This window comes from Trachurus trachurus (genome assembly GCF_905171665.1).
Source record: "Trachurus trachurus genome assembly, chromosome: 18".
Lineage (NCBI taxonomy): Eukaryota > Metazoa > Chordata > Actinopteri > Carangiformes > Carangidae > Trachurus > Trachurus trachurus.
In genome coordinates, this window is record NC_139909.1 from 24,907,467 (window position 1) to 24,929,344 (window position 21,878).

The 21,878-nt window shown below is 41.9% G+C and overlaps 2 protein-coding genes across 2 annotated transcripts; both read right to left on the reverse strand.

The window, feature by feature from the left end:
• Positions 1–1,527: 1,527 nt before the first annotated feature.
• LOC311001963 (PC-esterase domain-containing protein 1A-like) lies at positions 1,528–7,237 on the reverse strand (the record flags this gene model as incomplete). The annotated part of the gene is made up of 8 exons (XM_083993142.1): positions 1,528–1,676; positions 1,844–2,038; positions 2,475–2,540; positions 4,453–4,699; positions 5,449–5,599; positions 6,355–6,587; positions 6,857–6,936; positions 7,165–7,237. The coding sequence occupies 8 exons, from the start codon at positions 7,235–7,237 to the stop codon at positions 1,528–1,530; spliced, it is 1,194 nt and encodes a 397-aa protein (XP_083849268.1).
• A 9,017-nt stretch (positions 7,238–16,254) lies between these two features.
• Positions 16,255–21,862, reverse strand: LOC311001964 (PC-esterase domain-containing protein 1A-like; the record flags this gene model as incomplete). The annotated part of the gene is made up of 8 exons (XM_083993143.1): positions 16,255–16,403; positions 17,461–17,640; positions 18,073–18,138; positions 18,846–19,092; positions 19,885–20,035; positions 20,969–21,201; positions 21,486–21,565; positions 21,790–21,862. 8 exons carry the CDS (start codon positions 21,860–21,862, stop codon positions 16,255–16,257), a joined length of 1,179 nt encoding a protein of 392 aa, XP_083849269.1.
• Between the last annotated feature and the right edge of the window lie 16 nt (positions 21,863–21,878).

Genomic DNA, 21,878 nt, shown 5'->3' on the forward strand with positions numbered 1-21,878 from the left:
GCATCAAACAGCTGAAGAATGAAAATAACAGACTCAAGGTACACTGGTTTGGACTTGGTATGGTTATATTGTTGTATTTTGTTGGCTGTAATATAATTTTACATGTGTAAAAAGTGCATGTGTGCCTACCTGGTGTTTCTTAGGCCAAGGAAGAGAAGCAGGGAGGAACGGTGCTGGTCGGTCGACGCGTTTCCATTCCATGCAACCGCGGACAGGAACAAGTCCACCGCCTCGTCCTATCACAGCAGCAGCTGCAGCGAGTGCACTCCCTCCTCATGGTAAAAGATGACACACTGTTCACGCTCAGCCAAGATGGACAGCACATGAAGAACAGCTTTTTTTTTCTTATTCCAGCTTTTAAAAATAGTATATAAATAATTGTTTAATAAATTTTGGCGGGTCCGAAATATGTAAATATTTACATCTGGTTACATTGGCAACGTCGGCATGGAATGATCTCTGTGGCAACAGCATTACAACGTTGATGTGTTGATGCGTAACTGGCAACCAGTACAACGGAAGGTTGGAGCGAGAGCAGGCACGTGTGAGTTCTACACCTACTGGCCAGGAGGAATTAAACTTGTAGCTATCACCTTTAAGTCCAAATGGATTTGACTCCTGAATGTCACACTATGAAGGTGTCGTGTTGTCATCACAATTTCCAACTCTTTATGGAAATGGGGAAAACTAAACAACAAGTCATGTTTACTACCTGCAACTTTTTTTTTTTTTTTCCTTCGTTGTATCTTTTGTATTTGTAGTGATTCAGACAATAAACGTAAACAATTCACTTCAGCAAGAGACATCCTTTGTGAATCTTTTGGGGGTCAATTTAGATTAATGAAATCATTTCTTCATAATGTTGTTGACAATCAGCTTCCTTACAGTGCAATATGAAGGTAATCTGCTGTTTACCTTCATATTGCACTGCTGCTGAATCTTTTTTGTGGTGCCACCTGACATGGGCCAGATTGCCTACAGGGTTTAGTGACATAAGTTGCTATTGAGAAATAAATAAATATATACACAAGATGATGAGAGGTGAATTCACAACTCAAGTGTTTTACATGAAGGGATTAAGACAAAATGTAAAGGTAAAAAAAGACATGACAATGACATGCTAACTACAGATGTAATTACCAATGTGCAAGTTTATAAAGTAGAATTACATCATCACTGCAGCAAACTACACAATATTGTGATGGACATGAGAAATGAAAAGTGGCAGTAATTTACCACTGAAGTTTGAATATGACAATGACAGTCATCCTGAATTCTTACTCACATTTAACACACCATTTTATACATTGCAAATGTACAGAAGGATCAAACACACTTCAAAAAGAACATACATTTCATGCCAACTTCTATTATAAGAAATTATAAATCTCTAAGTGCATAAAATCAGGATGAGCTCGTCAGTGGAAGGCTCACTGCTTCCTCCTGGTTTGAGTTTGAACACAAACATTTGACTGTATCTCATGCAGGAGATGAGTAAATAACCCCACGAGGGGCATTTGATGCATCTCAGTAGTACTGTCCATTATGTGAGTATTGGTTGACCCTGTGATGGGTGTATGGAGCATAGTGATATCTGCTGCGTCGGCTCCTCATCACCTGCTGATGATGGTTCTCGTTGTAGGGCTCATAGTGGTGCAGAGTTTGGAAATGGAAACCTGCACAAAAAACAGAAAGTGTCAACATGCTCTGCAGTGGATATGGAAGCTCACCTGATTAAATAGTGACAAAGACTACACCCCCCCCTCTTAACACACACATAAGAACTATTCATACTAAAAAGCCTCAAACGTCTCCACAGCAGAGCTGTCCACTGTCCACTTACCGTTTCCATCATGTCCATGTTTATTCTTCTGTCTGCGGTGAGGAGGTGGAGTGACGGCAGGTCTGTGAGCTCTAGTGTCCTGTTCATGCCACACCTGCTGTGGGTGTTGGTTCTCGAAGCTCAAGTAGTCATGAGAGAGTGTGTCCCTGGAGAACTCCTCCTGGTAGTTGTAGTTTCTCCTGGGCAGCTGCCTCTCTGTGAAATCCAGAGCAGGGTGGAGGGGAGAGAGTCAGGGATCAGAGGAGAGTTGTGTCATTATGTCTCATTCTTGTGGACAAAATACCTCTATATTCCTTCATTGATTCAATAATGAGCTGATCACTTTGTTGTGCACAGAGGTCACAGGGACCTCACAAAACATGTTTGGTTCCGAGTGTTATATCTCAAAGCACCTTGGGGAATTTTATTCCTATTTAGCACTAATAATATTCATCTGGGCTCTATGAATGTCTGATAAGAGGTCAAAGTTCAAGGTCACAGTCACTCATTTGGACTCAAGGACGAACATATTCCAATTTAGTGTCAATGGTCACTGACCACCCTGAACATTATTCTGCCCATAGATCACAAATTCATTCACATTCACAAACAGACATGAACACAATACAAAACCATGTGTTTTGAACCTCACCCATGTTGAAAAAGTAGTCGGCAGGAGGAGAGTAGTGGTATCTGGTACCCTGCACTTGATGCCCTCCTGAAAAAGCAGAAAGAATCAGATGACTACAAGTTTCACTATTTTAATGTGATTTCTAGTGTAAGTAAGTAAGTAAGTAAGTACTTTATTTGTATAGCACCCTTCTCAGTACGAATACACAGAGTGCTTCACATCATAGATAGACTGATTCTCTTGCAATTTCATTTCACTAAAAGCCCAAAGAAACTAAAGATGGACAAAACAAAGTTTTCATTCAACTGAGAACAACAACCATGAGCCTAGGTCTGGGGATTTTCATAATATGAAACTTTTACTATGAAGTCAATCACTGTGATTTTCTAAATATTATCATCTGATAAACAACCGCCAGATTATTTGTTGAAACTCACTAAAACCCTCACTAATTATTCATGAGGAGTCGACTTAATCATGTTGTCCAATGTGATGGACAAAGTGTACACAATTCAAATTGTTGTGTTATGCTACAATTGCATTTTACAAACAAACACATGCCAGCATTTGTTAGCTTTAACTCTTTCGCGACCATTGACAAGTAAACTCGTCACAGCCTGCCGAACGTTCACGACCATCGACGAGTTAACTCGTCAAAACCGTTTTTTTTTTTTTACAGATTACGATAGACACTCTCATAACATAATGTTTTTTATAAACTGTGTGATCTTGGTTTTGTTTGAGTAATCGTTCTCCTTGAATGCTGCTCTGGGGACAGTGTGCAGCGCTGTGCGGCTGTCGGCTACAGTGTTGCGACTTTCTCGCTGAATCTGGCGACTTTCCAAACCCTCTTGGTGACTTTTTTTTGACAAAAGCGACCGACGACAAATCTGGCGACTTTTTCCGGTGCTGTTACAAACGTTTCTGGTTTGGAGACTCGGATCTGAAAGCCCGTTATCACGGCTGTTTTCACCGTGCAGCAGAGCGGGCGCTCTGCAGCGGGTGCTGTGACCGGCCGCCCCCGCCCCAGAGCACCCACCGCCGGCCAGTCACACAGGAGTGTCACGGAGCTGCTGCGCTGCAGCCAGAGACCCACACCGCTGCACTCCACGCCGCCACACACCCCAGATTTGCCTACAAATATATTTATTTAGCCGTAGAAATGATTTGGGAGACTTGCCACACCGGTAAAATGAGCGGATTGCCACTTGACACAAAAGTGCGTTTTTCTCTGAAACTAGAGCGGGAGCTCTGTTTTTGGAGAAACCCAGCTCTCTCATTCTACTTCGTACTCACGAACGAAACGGCGGGAAAAACTCGCCGTTTTTTCAAGGAGCACGTTGGAAAGTCACTCTTCAACCACGTGAAAACCGTTTGTTTCTAGTTGATGTACAGAGTTCAATTCGACATGAGAAAAAGGTAAACAAATAGCCAAAAACATGTGGTCCTGAGCGGATGTGCTGAGGAATTAGTGTGGTCGCGAAAGAGTTAAGTGGCTCCTGGTTGTTGTCATTGACTCGTCCTATTTTAATGAAATAATCCTGTTGACCACATCACCACCACCCCCTGCTGTCTCACCTGCAGGCTTGGTTGCATTCACATGGGCTGGCTGTGGAACAGTATTTTCTGTCAAAGAACAAACTTGTGTTACCTCAAAATCAATAAAATACATTCATTCAAAAACCCTAACAGACCATGAAGTCTGGGGCGACCCCGTAACTGAGTGACTAGGATGAATACCACATTGACACAAATACTCTTGAGTAACCAGAACCCAGTTCAACTGTGAAGCGGCCAGACTGCTGCATTTCATTCTCCTTCTGTCTCTTTGTCAATCTACACTGTCCTGTTAGATAAAGGCAGAAAAAAGCCAAAAAAAAAAAACTCAATCATGATAGTTGTCAGAGTCATTTCTATTTGCCTCACCTACAAGTCCCGTCTCCAAGGGGAAGCATATGGTATTGTATGTGTGTGTGTGTGTGTGTGTGTTTTTCCTCACCAACAGCCTTCAGTGGACAGGGCATGTCGACGCCCCAGGCCTGTGCAACGTGCTGCAACAGCAGGGAGGTGATCTTGCGATGTGCGATGGCGTTCCAGTGGACTCCGTCATTTGTGCGATGGTGCAGGGAGAAGCGGAACTGATAGTGCAGGTCCAGCACATCCATCCCGTGGATGTCAGCCAAAGTCCCACTGTAGTAGTTCCCTTCTATGACGTCGTACCGCAGCTGGGGAGCCTTGTGCTGGATCTGAGTTGTATCAAATAGAGAGGTCAGAGCATTAAAGAGGAACCATGCAAGTCTGGTCGATTTTCCTCTGTTTTGCTAACCCTCCGCCTGGCCATGTGTATTTGTAACGAAGCCAGTGAGAAATCAGTTACAGTTACAACGTGTTTATTTGTGTAGTCTTTACGGAGCACATTTGTGTCGCAGTGCTTAGAGACGAGGGCTGGGCCAACGTACCATCATCAACTCTCACTGCATCCGTCCTACTCTCCCCTCTCTGCTGTATTATTTTGTATGCAGGTATTAGATAAGAATACAAACTAGTATTTCCTGTATGAGCGGGTCAATCCCACTGCTCTCAAGGCAGCTGGACACAAGTCAAAGTTCAAAGACAACCTCCTACAGTCTCAATGAAGCAGCTCAGTCAAGTCTGTCGCTAGTCTGAATGGCACAAACACCTGTTTGAATTCACACTCACATGTATCAGTACAGAACATTTTGGTGGGACATTTACAGCTTGTACAATCAATAAATTCAAATCTTGTAATTAATAAATCTGTGATGACACTCAACCTGGTGAGGAGTCAACCTGTTGTCTGTCGTGATGACAGGACAGTTGGTCTCAGGACAGTGATAATGCTCCGTGTCACCTACCACTACAATTGATGCAGGAACAAATGTTATTCTAAGAAAGGAGGGAGGAACAACTGTGCACCAACCTGACCCAAAACACTTTATGTCTACTTATGACACAGTTTTTGATGACCATGTACCTCAGGGACAAGGAACCCTCCTTTGATCCTCTCCCCCAGTGGCATGGTTACATTCCAAATAATCAGCGATTCTTCTGGCAAAACCGATTTAAGCTCATCAAAGAACTTGTCCAGGTTTTGTTTGTAGTCATTGAGCCAGGATGAGTTATACCTTTGAATCAGAGAAAAATAAAAGATTACTAGGCACAAAAAATCAAAATGAGATGTAATCTGAACATAAATGACACTTTACACTGGGGGACATGTTAGACCAACAGCTTCAGCTGCTTCTTGTGGTTTAGGCCGACTTAATACATTACATAACACAGCGTTTCTCTACAACTGCTCCCTCTCTTAAATAGAGTGCCGAAGCGGAAGCAGGAAGTAACGTCGCCATGGGACCTCCAGTTCGGAAAAAATCTCAAACTGCTGATTTCTCGGCATGAAATGCGATATTTTAAATGGGTAGAGGTCATGTTTTTTGTCATGGCAAAATTCAATCGGATCACAAAATAACTCCTATGACTCCCGTTCACTTGCATGGAGATTTTTTCCGAATTGAGGTCCCATGGCCACAGTTACTTCCTGCTTCCACTTCAGCTCTCTATATGTCAAAATAAACCAAGCATCAAGTGTCTGAAACCTGATGCAGAGCAACGACCAGCTCTACAGTTGTAGAGAACTGTCCACATCCACTCACTCCTGTCAGCCGTTTCATCAAGTGAGGAAGAAATTTGATCTCAACAAGCACAAACAAAGTTTGTTTGTTTTTTAGGAGTTTGCCAATATTCACCACTTAGTTGAGTACAGTGGCTGCTTATGCTATGTCAAATAAAGATCAAGATAATCATTGTTAATACAATGTCAAATACATTTTTAAGATAATCACTGTTAACACCATTAATGGCTGTCGTTTTGTTTAACCACCTGGATATATCCCACACACACGAATTGGCAATGACAACGTCTGGTTTCAGTCCATGGCGGAAGTCTTCAATGATGCTCCTCATATATGTAGAGAAAACTCTTGTAATAAAATAAAAGCGGATCAGGTGATGGGCTGACTGGTACTGTCGGACTTCTGTGTACTGCGTGCCATTGTGCAGGGGGTTAAGGCAGCCTCCCTCCACCAGACAGTCCTGCTCAAAACTCATCTCCCCCTGAAAAACACAACAATATGTTTCAGTGGAGATGGTAGAACCAAAAAAGAAAAAGGACACACAAGCCATCTGTTCAGAAAAGAAAGAAACCAGAATATTTTTTTTACTGAAATTAATGGCCAAGAACAAGGATGGGAAAAGGAGGGACTAAGTTACAATCTTTAAAAAAAAAATACAATTTCAAATGATGTTGTCATACTGGGCTCTTCACGATTAGATTGAAATGGTGACAACAGTTAACAAAAACATTCATGTCATGATCTACTTGCCTTTGTTTTCAGTTGTTGTAGGGACAGATATTTCTCCTTCTGGAGGAGGAGGACAAGGTCCTTGTAGACTGATCGCTGGACTGAGGAGGAGACACACAGGCCCATGTTCACAGCCAAGAAGTCACAAGACTTGTACAGACTCTATTCAAGCTCACTATACAACACTAAATTAATAACTAAATGCACACGTTAACACTAAACTGCCCATTAATTTCAGAGAAAGAGGAACCATTTACAAACTTTTCTCTGTATACCTGTTCAAATACTGTGTAGGCTAAATGACAAAGTGTTTGTCAACTGTGACTTACTTGAGTCTCCCAGCACCACCACAAACTTGTTGTGGAGCAGCTTCTGGGCCTGCTGCTGGCTGACACACCGCATCGTCTCCCTCTGTTAATCACAAAGACACTGTCTTCATCTACTGTGACAGTGAAGAGTCCCCGTCATTAGAGTCAAGGAGGGACAACACAACGAGGCCAGTGGCCACAACATCACTTCGGTGGCCGATACATTTAAATGCACAAGTTCCCTCACTTAACTTGCATTAGCATGATAATAACCTCAATTAGCCATGGTGCTGAAGAAATATACTTACCATTGCTGAATTTATTTGAGAAGTGTTTCCTTATCTCCCAGAAGAAGCTGCTACTGACGCTAGACTTTTTTCTCTTTTTTTCCAGCTCAAGTTAGCTAACATGAGCCTGAGTCCAGCTCCCAAACCCAAACACATGCCAACACACTCCGGCTCGTTTGTAAAGTTGCTTTTACAACTCAGTCCAGTTAGAAACTATGTTTTTTCCGATTTTTCACTCAAGTAAGAGTTGTAACTTACCACATTCTTCTGCCCAGCCATGGTTTTTCGACACACTCAGGGTTGTTTCCTCATACAGCTCTCCTCTCTCTCCGCCGGCGGGAACTTCGAGCGCGTTTTGCCGTCTGGCTCCGAGCAACATGGCGGACCGTCACTTTCTGCCACCTACGTGATGATGGTGCGGCCGCTTTCCCGATGCGTCGATACGTGAGACGTGATTGGTTGGTTCAATCTCCAACAGCCCTGCGATTAATCCAGGTGTGTCTGATCATTGTGACTACTCACACACCTGGATTAATCAGTTTGTCCAAAAAATGCCTTAAATTCAGGAAATAAGTTAGCGGAGCTGTGCATATGGGGTCAGCCGAGATGGCGATCAACTGGGGCAGAGTATTCTCTGCTGGGTAAGTTGTTCATAACAGTAGCTGTGTAGTGTAAATTCTCCAAGTCCAGGTGCCTAATCAACGTTTGCAGCTTTGTTGAACTGACTCTTCAAATGACTTTTATAGGTCAGCATAAAACTGTCCCACCGAAAACTGACTGTCGCTGAGGACCAGTTCAAACTAATTGCAGACTTTGTGGAAAGTAAGTTTTGCCAGTGTTTACTGCATATTAAACTTTTCAGGTGAATGTGATTTTCACAGCATTTGAGTTTGGTGTATTTTCTTGAAATTTCTGTGTAGTAGGTCCTACTTTTGATTGCTATATTTAAGATGCAGTTTTAGCTGACATTCTCTGGTCAAAACACTTCCTTTCACTGTTGGGTGGTCTCTTGTGTCCTCTTGTGAGTTTCAAATGTAGTCCTACACCTACCATGTTGGAGACCAACACAGGTGTTTCAATTTGAGTTGTGTTTCTGATTGGCGTAGAAGTAATTAATTAGTTTGAAACACCTGTGGGTCCCCAACATGGCAGGTGTTCAACATTGCTGTCCTTGAAGAATTCATTCATTTATCGCCATCTGTTTTTGTTTATTAGGGGACTGCAGATTCAGTGCAGTTAAGGGCACTTCATTATCCTGGGACAACATAAGAGACGGCATCAACCCAACTTAGAAATCTCAAAGGTACATGACAAAGAAGAAATAAATACTTTTTAAAAAAGAAATTGACAACATTTACCAATTCAGTTTCATGATTTGTAATTTCACCAGGTGCTTTTGTTACTCGTATAGCCTACCATGACATGATGAATGACCGCTGCACTCTCAACACGTTGGAATGTGATGTAGCGGTAAACACTCTGATGTTTTTCTGTGTCTTATATTTATCATGCGTTCTGCTTTATGGACATTTAATTCTGTGCCAATTTATATGTATTCCTCCTCTTGTCTCTTAGATCACAATTCTAACTGGTTCCTTTGTGATGGAGAGTGAGGGCTGTGTTGATCTTGCCGATGGACTTGAAGCCCATTTGGCAAGGAAAAGTAAGTCACAAATTTTAGTCTTTTGCTTTTCATGTCATATTAAGAGAAATTGGTGTCATACACACAATACTGCGGTATAACATACATTTCCTGGTTTGAGTTTAACATGCATGTTAAATAAGTCAAAAACCTCTCTCCTTCATTCAATATTTACCAGTCTCCCGTGAAATAGTTGCACGATCACCAACCACCACAGTCTCCTCACTGTCTGTGGAGGAAGCCACAGTTTGCATGTCCACAAATGTGATTTTCTGTGTGCGAATAAAGATAGGGGAGTCTTCATCAGTCAGGTATCGGCGTGGCTTTCAATTTATCCAGTGTGGTGCATTCATAAAATGTGATATCTTCTCACGATAAATGTTAATACAGTTTCTTAAAATAATGTTTTGTCAACATGCACAAACTAACATTATTTTACTATGGCATAATAGATGGTAATACAAAATGTCTGAAAACTGAAAACTATCCTGTTTGGAGGAGGAAATCAGCAGGGCTACTAAGGAAGAGAAACTTCAGATTTTCCAGACAGAGTTGTCTACCCTCAACACACTCGTAGCTGATAAAGAGCAAACTCTCAACACTCTCAAAGAGGAGGTTACTGCCCCAGCTGGCTTGAAGCTCTTCCCCTTCATCTCTTCTCATTGGCTTCAGCTTCTTCTTTTGTCTTTTGCACCAACAGACAGATGCTCTTCAGTTGGAGATCCAGGATCTTGAAGTGGATAACATTTCTCAGAAACCTGTGGCTAAGAACAGATATTACTTAAAACTCAAGTGAAAATACTGAAACTGGAGAAAGAAAAATGAAAAGGTGGACATTCTGAAGAGGGACCTGCAGGAAGAGCTCACAGCTAAATCGGAGGCTGCAGAACACTACAAAGAGCAGGTCAGTATCACCACAAAACACAGCAATACAGATTTACAAGCATCTCTGTACATTGTTTAAATTCAAAAGCACATGGACCTTTTCTTCAACTCCTATTGACTGATTTCTGCTGTCAGATGAGTAATCTGGATGGAAGCTCTGATATTAAAGTACTTGTTTTTATTGTTGCAATGCTACAGTTGGAGAAAGCAGTGAGCCATCACAACAACAACGTGAAAGCCGTAACCATGGAGAACAATCTACTTCAAACTGGCCACTGTGTCGGGAGAGTTTTTTCTCATTCGTCTGGGCCCTGTCCAAATCCCGTTGAAGGCACAGGTTGGTAGTGTATGAAGCACGCAGAAATGTGAACACTTTCAAGTTCAACATGCAGTTCAAGGATGTTTGACATAGAATTGATCACTACATTTGTTCAATTTCAGCTGGCCTCCGCTGACCACATGTTGCGGGCACAGAATAAGATTCATGGGAATGTCAAAGTGACGCACGTCTGTTGCACTTCCTCCATTGCTAACTAGCACCAGGTAATGGTCCTCCCCGATAAGTAGCATGAAATCTTTCAGTTCTGCACCAATGCCATTGAAATAGAAGTAGGCCTAATATAATACCCAGCATGGGTGTGCCATACTGTAAACATGCAGTGTGCAGGAGTTTCTGCCACCTTGTTAAGGGTGATGTTTATTACCGTTTGGTCCTGTGCCTGGTCCTGCACCGTTTGACAGACGAACTTGGATTTTTTTTGGGGCTGAATCCAGTGCCATTTTATCTGTACTGGTCCTAGGTGATGAAAAAGAAAACAATTAATAGAGTATGAGGGAAGGAATAAGATTACACTCAATTTGGTGATGGGGAACTTCAACATATAATGGTATACTTTTTAAAAACATATAAAATTTGATAGGACCGATATTGACATTTGTCTTGCCAAAAATCATAAAAAGTTTCTCAAGTACATGTTTACAATATAATATTGGGTAGAGATGGTTTTAGCAATTACAGAAGGACACAATAACACCTGTGTGACATACCGGTTAATGTGTCTGTTTATACAAGTGTTTCCAATGAGACCGCCTGTAGTTCCTGTCGCTTGGCTGCCACGCGCTCTGATCTGCGAACAAGCGGTGTGCTTGATTCACCGGGTGCTGAAAGGTTCCTGCAAAAGGTAAGCAATCATGTTGTGCAAGGTTAGAATCACCAACAGATTTCCACTATGACTATGACTCCCAATTTATTTCTACATTAATTGTGCAAGAAAAAGGGCAAAGTAAAAAGCCAGCTTCCTGAGAAGTCTTGAGAACAATAGGCCCTCTTTGTAGGGGAAACAAAGTCAAGTCAATTTCATTTATGTAAGAAGAACATATCAGAGGTTTACTTTCATAGAACAAATCCAGCATTTGAAAAATAAGTCCTGGAAAAGAAATGGCTGGATATTGTAACACTATACAGTGTTATGCAGGATGATTTTAGGGTCAGCTGTACATATTTTTTTGCTCTGTAACTTTTTTTTAAAGACATCTTTTAGCGCACAAATGCTAACTAAATGTTTCCCTTTGTCCTTTCAAAACACCCCATAAGGTCACTGCAGCATCATTGTAGCCATATGTGATTGTATTAACTGTGATCTACAGAAAACCCCCAGGCCGCAATGAAGCTGATGCGACTTTCTACAGTCTGGTCTCGGCTCACTCCCAACCAAACCTCTCCAGTGCACGACCGATGTCTGTGGAGCTGTCTGACACACCCGCAGAGCTGGAGCTGATCAACTCTCTGTGAATGGATTGTGCTCCGTCTGAACCCTGGAAGACCAGAGTAAGTAGCCTACATACTCGGCTGACTTGCAGGAGGTTGTGTGCCAAGGTGAGAAAATGAGAGGTCATATTTCAAACATAACATTTCCTCACAGTTTCTTTCACAGATGACGAACCCAGCACAGGTGACCCATCTGACACAATCCGCCTGGCGTCCATGATGCCTGGCCAGCTGCAAGACTCTCTCTTCTCCCACCGGCACTCTCATCAATCAGGTGCTGCAGCCAATACTCGTTCTCGTCTGGCCCTGATGCCCTGATGCCCTTCTGCCATCAAGAACGGTCGGCTCCTCTCAGCTGAGAAGTCCAAAAGGCACAAAACGGTCTTCATCTACATTGTCTGTACTTCAAACTTCACCTGAGGTTGGTTTTATTAATAGTTAAACATTTGTTATGGCTGATGTTACATAATATTTTCTTTGCATTGGAATTTGTTTTGTTGGACTTAAATGTGCTTTTAGGTGTTTTTTTCTCTTAATTTGCAGTAGTATGTAGGCCTACTGTATAATGTAATCTTGGAGAAACTTAGAGGTCAGAAGATACTGTTTTCTGATAATTGGTGTTGTATACTATGATGATCAAGTTAATCAGTGAATAATAATGCCATGATATACATCTGTCACTGCTCTTAAAAAGAAAGAAAAAACAGGTTAGGCTTCTGTGTTTACTTCAAAGGAAATCTGGGCAGTCATTGGGCAGTTCCAAAATTATGTAATTGGTAAATGTTTATAGATTTAATTTACTGATGCTCTATTTGTCTCTTTCTCACTTTCACAGAAAAGGTGAGGGCCAGCTGCTTCCCTCATCCCCTCACCCCTAAAAACAAGAATGTGGACCGTCCAGCTCACAGCGCCGGCCTGCTCTCAGTCCAGTGAGTGTAGTATATGCACATAGGCCTACATAAATATGAATTTACTGTTGGGTTGAAAATGAAGAGGGTGACAAACTTTCTTTCATGTTACTGTGGAATATGTTTTTTTCTTGCAAGTGTCACTTGTTCTCGCAGGCTGGCGTTCTGTACTGAGAACACCCCAAAAGGCAACAACTACCTGAAGAAAGGGCTGAATAAACTACACAGCTCTACCAGAAAATCTCCAGGAAGAAGTTTGAAGTCACCCACTCAGGCAACTGCCTGATCAACTTATGTTGATGTTACCCAACGTTTGATTTCACTTCCATAGTTCCAAAGAACTCAGCGATGAAAACTGCATTTTAATTGAATCTAAATAATAAATTATTATTGTGATAAATTTGTGTTTTTGTTTTCAGTTGTCCCTAATCCTCTTCCATACAGCCTCATAGGTACCAGTTCTTTCAGACCTTCCCTCTGCAGCAGGAGCTGACATGTCCTAATTTGTACTCCTGGTGGGGTGGGGGAATTAAATTCTACATTTAATTTATCAACCCACAACTCATTTAGAAGCCTTGTTCTTAGTCTGCTTACAAAACCAATATTGTTCACTTGCCCCACACTTGTCTGAATTTTCAGACATTTTTATTTGGGTTAGTTCTTCTTATGGATAAAATCATCCGAGTAGAGTGACTGATTTTTTTTTTTTTTTTTTTTTTTTTTTAACATTCATATCCTGACAGTGGCAGCCTCAGTAAATGACCCCCTTCCTTTTTTTTAATCCCACCTGGACCTGATCAAAGTTGAATATTTCATCTTTCTTCACCTAACCATTTTTAAAATTGTAAATGCTGTGACAATACTACATGGAACAACAGCTATCCCAACTTTAGTCTCACACAAGTTGACCTTTGCTGGTCGTCCTACAGCCTCAATGAGTAGACACCAGACTGTAGCTCCTCTGGTCTGGAGACATTTCAAATGTCTTGAAAAGAGTCTATTAACATAAAGTGTCCATGAAGGCCAGGAATCACTATTTATTATTGATAGAAGAAAATATACGAAGAAGAATAAAGGAACAATCCCAGGTTTCTGTCCAGCACTGTGAGCAGTTTCTTAGACTGCCTCTGCATCTCTGAGCCAACTTTAATAGTTTCTTCATCAACTTGTCTTCTAGACATTCTTTCAGTGACATTAGGGTTGGTTTTATACAGTCTCTACATTGAAGCCACGTAGACCCAACAAATAGATCCTGCCCATTTCCGTTATCAATTTAGAACACTCTTGCTATATTAGTGTGTATACACACACGAGCCTTAAAACACTCTTTGCTATATTAGTATATACGCACACACACACAGACAGCCTTAATTTCCCATAAACACTCCTTTAAATCACTCCGTCACACATGAACGCACAGTACACACACACATATCATCCACTTAAAAAACATAGTCTCTCTCTCTCTATGACTTAGCTATCTCATAATTTCGACTTAGTATCTCAAAATTATGACTTAGTATCTTATAATTTCGATTTAATATCTCATAATTATGACTTAGGATCTCATAATTTTTTTCATCAAGTGGGGGAAATGGGCTTCCATATAAGATGACACTGTTCACGCTCAGCCAAGATGGACTGCACATGAAGAAAAGCTTTTTTTTTCTTATTCCAGCTTCCACTTCAACATTCTCCTATTCGCCTTCCTGCATTTCCCTGTACTCAGGAAACTACAGCCAAGATTTGCAAAGTTAAGACTAAAGCACTAACAACGCTGAGGCAGAGCTGTCTCTTTACTGTATATTCTTGTCAAACTGATTGGTGTCTGATTACTTTAAGTCCAAATGGATTTGACTCCTGAATGTCACACTATGAAGGTGTCGTGTTGTCATCACAATTGCACCACTTTTGCCAACTCTTTGTGGAAATGGGGAAAACTAAACAAGCAACAACTCATGTTGTTTACTGTACTTTTTAGTTTTTTCCTCTTTGTATCTTTTGTATTTGTAGTGATTCAGACAATAAACGTAAGTATTCACTTAGTAAGAGACATCGTTTATGAATCTTTTGGGAGTCAATTTCTTCATAATTTTGTTGACAATCAGCTTCCTTACAATGCAATATGAAGGTAAACTGCTGTTTTAGACTGTGGAAACTGGCAGGTGAAGGAGAATCTTTTTTGCGGTGCTAGTTGACATGGGCCAGATTGCCTACAGGATTTAGTGACAGGCTAAATTGCTATTGAGAAATAAAAATATACAAGATGATGAGAGGTGTATTCATATAGCACACCTCTACAAGTGTTTTACATGAAAGGGATCAAAGCAAAATGTAAAGGTAAAAAAAAAAAAGACATGACAATGACATGCTAACTACAGATGTAATTACCAATGTGCAAGTTTTATTAAGTAGAATTACATCATCACTGCAGCAAACTACACAATATTCTTGATGTGTGATGGACATGAGAAATAAAAAGCGGCAGTAATCTACCACTGAAGTTTGACAATAGGACAATGACAGTCATCCTGAATTCTTACTCAAACTTCAATAACACGCCATCTACACTGTAAATGTAGACTTAAAAAAATAAAATATTTCGCGCAAAGTTCAAACACTTCAAAAATTCAAACATCTATTTAAAGGGATAGTTCACCCTAGAATGATATTTCGCTCATTATCTACTCACCCTCATGTTGACTAAGGGCTGGAAGAAGTTTCGGAGCCCACCGTCCCTTCTCTGAGTTACAGGGGGTCTTAGCGTAGCAGTGCATTTCAATGCCATGGTAGCAAAGGGACACCAGAGCTCTTCGTAAAAAAAACACACACAAAAAAACATCCAAATACCTCCATGATGCTCGTATGTAATGTCCGTCTTGTGCTGAAGCCCCAAATTGCGGAATTGTCCCGAAAAAAATTAAATAAGTCCACATTCCAAGCATGTTTGTAGCATTAGCTCCCAGTGTTGTTGTCCGGTCTTCCGCTGCCAGCGCGCATGCGCAAGAGCACATGAGAGCACTGAGACCGACTCGAGTCTCAGTGCGAACATTGCGCATGCGCGCTGGCAGCGGAAGACCGGACAACAACACTGGGAGCTAATGCTACAAACATGCTTGGAATGTGGACTTATTTAATTTTTTTCGGGACAATTCCGCAATTTGGGGCTTCAGCACAAGACGGACATTACATACGAGCATCATGGAGGTATTTGGATGTTTTTTTGTGTGTGTTTTTTTTACGAAGAGCTCTGGTGTCCCTTTGCTACCATGGCATTGAAATGCACTGCTACGCTAAGACCCCCTGTAACTCAGAGAAGGGACGGTGGGCTCCGAAACTTCTTCCAGCCCTTAGTCAACATGAGGGTGAGTAGATAATGAGCGAAATATCATTCTAGGGTGAACTATCCCTTTAATAACGTACATATCATGCCAACTTCTCTTATAAGAAATTATAAATCTCTAAGGACATTAACTTAAGTGCATAAAATCTGGGTGAGCTCGTCAGTGGAAGGCTCACTGCTTCCTCCTGGATACATTAAATTGAGTTTGAACACAAACATTTGACTGTATCTCATGCAGGAGATGAGTAAATAACCCCATGAGAGGCATTTGACGCATCTCAGTAGTATTGTCCATTATGTGAGTATTGGTTGACCCTGTGATGGGTGTATGGAGCATAGTGATATCTGCTGCGTCGGCTCCTCATCACCTGCTGATGATGGTTCTCGTTGTAGGGCTCATAGTGGTGCAGAGTTTGGAAATGGAAACCTGCACAACAAACAGAAAGTGTCAACATGCTCTGCAGTGGATATGGAAGCTCACCTGATTAAATAGCGACAAAGACTACACCCCCCTCTTAACTCATTGAGTGCCAACCACGTAATTTCTCGTTTTTCGTTCCCATGCGTTGACTGCCAAAAACGAGATTTCTCGTTTTTTGCTTTTTTTTTAAATTATGCAACTAGACACTTTAACACACCTTATGTGTAAATTTGGGGACTCTACGACGAGCAGAACTGAAATAGATGACGATCAAAAACTCATGACAGCTCATGATCTGGAAGTTTTCATCATAACTTGGCTTCTGCAAACGGAGTTCTGCATGTGGATGCAGCAGCTGCTCTGCTCTCACCCGCGAGGCTCCAGCAGCTCGGAGCCGAACAGGAAGCTCTCAGCCGACAGTCCCGCCCGGTCTTCATCTGGAGCAACACCGTGTCCTCCCCAAGGTCCTCCCGCGGTAAAATCTGATGATCCCTCGGTCAAAGCAGACCGCCGGCACCGACCCGTACCACAGAAGGACCGCGACCACCAGTGGGACCGGTGTTCCAGACCTGCTTTGGCCGAGAGACCATCACATTCCGCGGCGAGAGGCTGTGACACGGCACGGTGCGTCTGTGTTATTGTTGTTTAGTGGCGCCCCCCCCGCCCCCGATGGTGGATTTGTGAATAGAACAACAATTGTTGTATATAGTATTTATCTTACACGAGCCCTTTGATCCAGAAATGCGAGACAGAGCACCTTTCATAAAAGACGCTCTATCTCCTTTTCTAGAAAAAAAAGGAGGGATTTTGGTGAAACCCAGCCATGTTTAGCTTGACTTTTCTCAGGAACAGAGGCACGTAGAAACAAACGGTTTGTGGCCACTTGAAGCATAAAGTTTCACCTTTCAAATGAGACAAAACTCGTCAAAAATGGTCTAAATTGCCGGTACACTTGACTAAAACTTTGGAAAGGAGCGCGGCACTCAATGAGTTAACACACACACACATAAGAACCATTCATAGTAAAAAGTCTCCACAGCAGAGCTGTCCACTGTCCACTTACCGTTTCCATCATGTCCATGTTTATTCTTGTGTCTGCGGTGAGGAGGTGGAAGGAGGGCAGGTCTGTGAGCTCTAGTGTCGTGTTCATACCACACCTGCTGTGGGTGTTGGTTCTCCAAGCTCAAGTAGTTATAAGAGAGCTCCTGGTAGTTGTTGTAGTTTCTCCTGGGCAGCTGCCTCTCTGTGAAATCCAGAGCAGGGTGGAGGGGAGAGAGGCAGGGATCAGAGGAGAGTTGTGTCATGTCTAATTCTTGTGAACAAAATACCTCTATATTCCTTCATTGATTCAATGACGAGCTGATCACTTTGTTGTGCACAGAGGTCACAGGGACCTCACAAACATCTTTGGTTCTGAGTGTCATATCTCAAAGCACCTTGGGGAATTTTATTCCTATTTAGCACTAATAATATTCATCTGGACTCTATGAATGTCTGATAAGAGGTCAAAGTTCAAGGTCACAGTCACTCATTTGGACTCAAGGATGAACATATTCCAATTTAGTGTCAATGGTCACTGACCACCCTGAACATTATTCTGCCCATAGATCACAAATTCGTTCACATTCACAAACAGAGATGAACACAATACAAAACCATGTGTTTTGAACCTCACCCATGTTGAAAAGGTAGTCGGCAGGAGGAGAGTAGTGGTATTTGGTACCCTGCACTTGATGCCCTCCTGAAAAAGCAGAAAGAATCAGATGACTACAAGTTTCACTATTTTAATGTGATTTCTACTGTAACACTGATTCTCTTGCAATTTCATTTCACTAAAAGCCCAAAGAAACTAAAGATGGACAAAACAAAGTTTTCATTCAACTGAGAACAACAACCATGAGCCTAGGTCTGGGGAGTTTAATAATATGAAACATTTACTATTCAAGCACTGATGTCAATCACTGTGATTTTCTAAATATTATCATCTGATAAACAACCGCCAGATTATTTGTTGAAACTCACTAATTATTCATGAGGAGCCGACTTTCAGTGATCATGCTGTCCAATGTGATGGACATAGTCTACACAATTCAAATTGTTGTGTTATGCTACAATTGCATGTTCCAAACAAACACATCCCAGTATTTGTTAGCTTTAAGTGGCTCCTGGTTGTTGTCATTGACTCGTCCTATTTTAATGAAATAATCCTGTTGACCACATCACCACCACCTCCTGATGTCTCACCTGCAGGCTTGGTTGCATTCACATGGGCTGGCTGTGGAACAGTATTTTCTGTCAAAGAACAAACTTGTGTTACCTCAAAATCAATAAAATACATTCATTCAAAAACCTTTCTAGTTGCCTAACCTACAAGTCCCGTCTCCAAGGGGAAGCATATGGTCTTGTGTGTGTGTGTGTGTGTGTGTGTTTGTGTGTGTTTCTCCTCACCAACAGCCTTCAGTGGACAGGGCATGTCGACGCCCCAGGCCTGTGCAACGTGCTGCAACAGCAGGGAGGTGATCTTGCGATGGGCGATGGCGTTCCAGTGGACTCCGTCATTTGTGCGATGGTGCAGGGAGAAGCGGAACTGATAGTGCAGGTCCAGCACGTCCATCCCGTGGATGTCAGCCAAAGTCCCACTGTAGTAGTTCCCTTCTATGACGTCGTACCGCAGCTGGGGAGCCTTGTGCTGGATCTGAGTTGTATCACATAGAGAGGTTAGAGCATTAAAGAGGAACTACGCAAGTCTGGTCGCTTTTCCTCTGTTTTGCTAACCCTCTGCCTGGCCATGTGTATTTGTAAAGAAGCCAGTGAGAAATCACTCCATGGAGCGGTGGATAACGTTATATAACAAACAATGTTACAATGTGTTTGATTGGTCTTTACTGTCATAAACAAAAGATTGCGGGTTACGGAGTGCGTTTGTGTCGCAGTGAGCTGGGACAACGTACCGTCATCAACTCTCACTGCATCCGTCCTACTCTCCCCTCTCTGCTGTATTATTTTGTATGCAGGTATTAGATAAGAATACAAACTAGTATTTCCTGTATGAGCGGGTCAATCCCACTGCTCTCAAGGCAGCTGGACACAGGTCAAAGTTCAAAGACAACCTCCTACAGTCTCAATGAAGCAGCTCAGTCAAGTCTGTCGCTAGTCTGAATGGCACAAACACCTGTTTGAATTCACACTCACATGTATCAGTACAGAACATTTTGGTGGGACATGTACAGCCTGTACAATCAGTAAATTCAAATCTTGTAATTTAATAAATCTGTGATGACACTCAACCTGGTGAGGAGTCAACCTGTTGGCTGTCGTGATGACAGGACAGTTGGTCTCAGGACAGTGATAATGCTCCGTGTCACCCACCACTACAATTGATGCAGGAACAAATGTTATTCTAAGAAAGGAGGGAGGAACAACTGTGCACCAACCTGACCCAAAACACTCTGTCTACTTATGACACAGTTTTTTGATGAGCATGTACCTCAGGGACAAGGAACCCTCCTTTGATCCTCTCCCCCAGTGGCATGGTTACATTCCAAATAATCAGCGTTTCTTCTGGCAAAACCGATTTAAGCTCATCAAAGAACTTGTCCAGGTTTTGTTTGTAGTCATTGAGCCAGGATGAGTTATACCTTTGAACCAGAGAAAAATAAAAAAAAATTACTAGGCACAAAAAATCAAAATGAGATGTAATCTGAACATAAGAGACACTTTACACTGGGGGACATGTTAGACCAACAGCTTCAGCTGCTTCTTGTGGTTTAGGCCGACTTAATACATTACATAACACAGCGTTTCTCTACAACTGCTCCCTCTCTTAAATAGAGTGCCGAAGCAGAAGCAGGAAGTAACGTCGCCATGGGACCTCCAGTTCGGAAAAAATCTCAACAAACTGCTGATTTCTCGGCATGAAACGCAATGTTTTAAATAGGTAGAGGTCATATTTTTTCTCATGGCACAATTCAATCGGATCACAAAATAACTCCTATAACTCCCGTTCACTTGCATGGAGACATTCTCCGAATTGAGGTCCCATGGCGACAGTTACTTCCTGCTTCCACTTCAGCTCTCTATATGTCAAAATAAACCAAGCATCAAGTGTCTGAAACCTGATGCAGAGCAACGACCAGCTCTACAGTTGTAGAGAACTGTCCACCTCCACTCACTCCTGTCAGCCGTTCATCAAGTGAGGAAGAAATTTGATCTCAACAAGCACAAACAAAGTTTTGCCAATATGAACATACCTATGGTCCATGAACTTACTCAGCTAGCTCGCCTTCCATGATTTACAAAGTCAGATGCAGTTTTATATCATGCTGTTGTCAGCTTACTGAAACTAGTTGGTGAACTCTGGACATGTACATGAGAATAATATATATTTTATTTCACTGTGACTTATTCTATTGATTTGTATCAACTTCAATGAGGAAAACAGTTGGGAATTGTAGCAGGTCTCCCTGGCCTCACCACTTTGAGTTAGAGTACAGTGGCTGCTTATGCTATGTCAAATACATTTTAAGATAATCATTGTTAACACCATTAATGGCTGTTGTTTGTTTAACCACCTGGAGATATCCCACACACACGAGCTGGCGATGACAACGTCTGGTTTCAGTCCATGGCGGAAGTCTTCAATGATGCTCCTCATATATGCAGAAAAAACTCTTGTAATAAAATAAAAGCGGACCAGGTGATGGGCTGACTGGTACTGTCGGACTTCGGTGTACTGCGTGCCATTGTGCAGGGTGTTTAGGCAGCCTCCCTCCACCAGACAGTCCTGCTCAAAACTCATCTCCCCCTGAAAAACACAACAATATGTTTCAGTGGAGATGGTAGAACCAAAAAAGAAAAAGGACACACAAACCATCTGTTCAGAAAAGAAAGAAGCCTGAATATTTTTTTTTTAACTGAAATTAACGGCCAAGAACAAGGATGGGAAAAGGAGGGACAAAGTCACAATCTTAAAAAAAAAAAAAAAAAAAAAAATCCAATTTCAAATGATGTTGCCATACTGGGCTCTTCACGATTAGATTGAAATGGTAACAACAGTTAACAAAAACATTCATGTCATGATCTACTTGCCTTTGTTTTCAGTTGTTTTAGGGACAGATATTTCTCCTTCTGGAGGAGGAGGACAAGGTCCTTGTAGACTGACCGCTGGACTGAGGAGGAGACACACAGAGACCCATGTTCACAGCCAAGAAGTCACAAGACTTGCACAGACTCTATTCAAGCTCACTATACAACACTTAATAACAAAATGCACACGTTAACTAAACTGCCCATTAATTTCAGAGAAAGAGGAACCATTTACAAACTTTTCTCTGTATACCTGTTCAAATAATGTGTAGGCTAAATGACAAGGTGTTTGTCAACTGTGACTTACTTGAGTCTCCCAGCACCACCACAAACTTGTTGTGGAGCAGCTTCTGGGCCTGCTGCTGGCTGACACACCGCATCGTCTCCCTCTGTTAA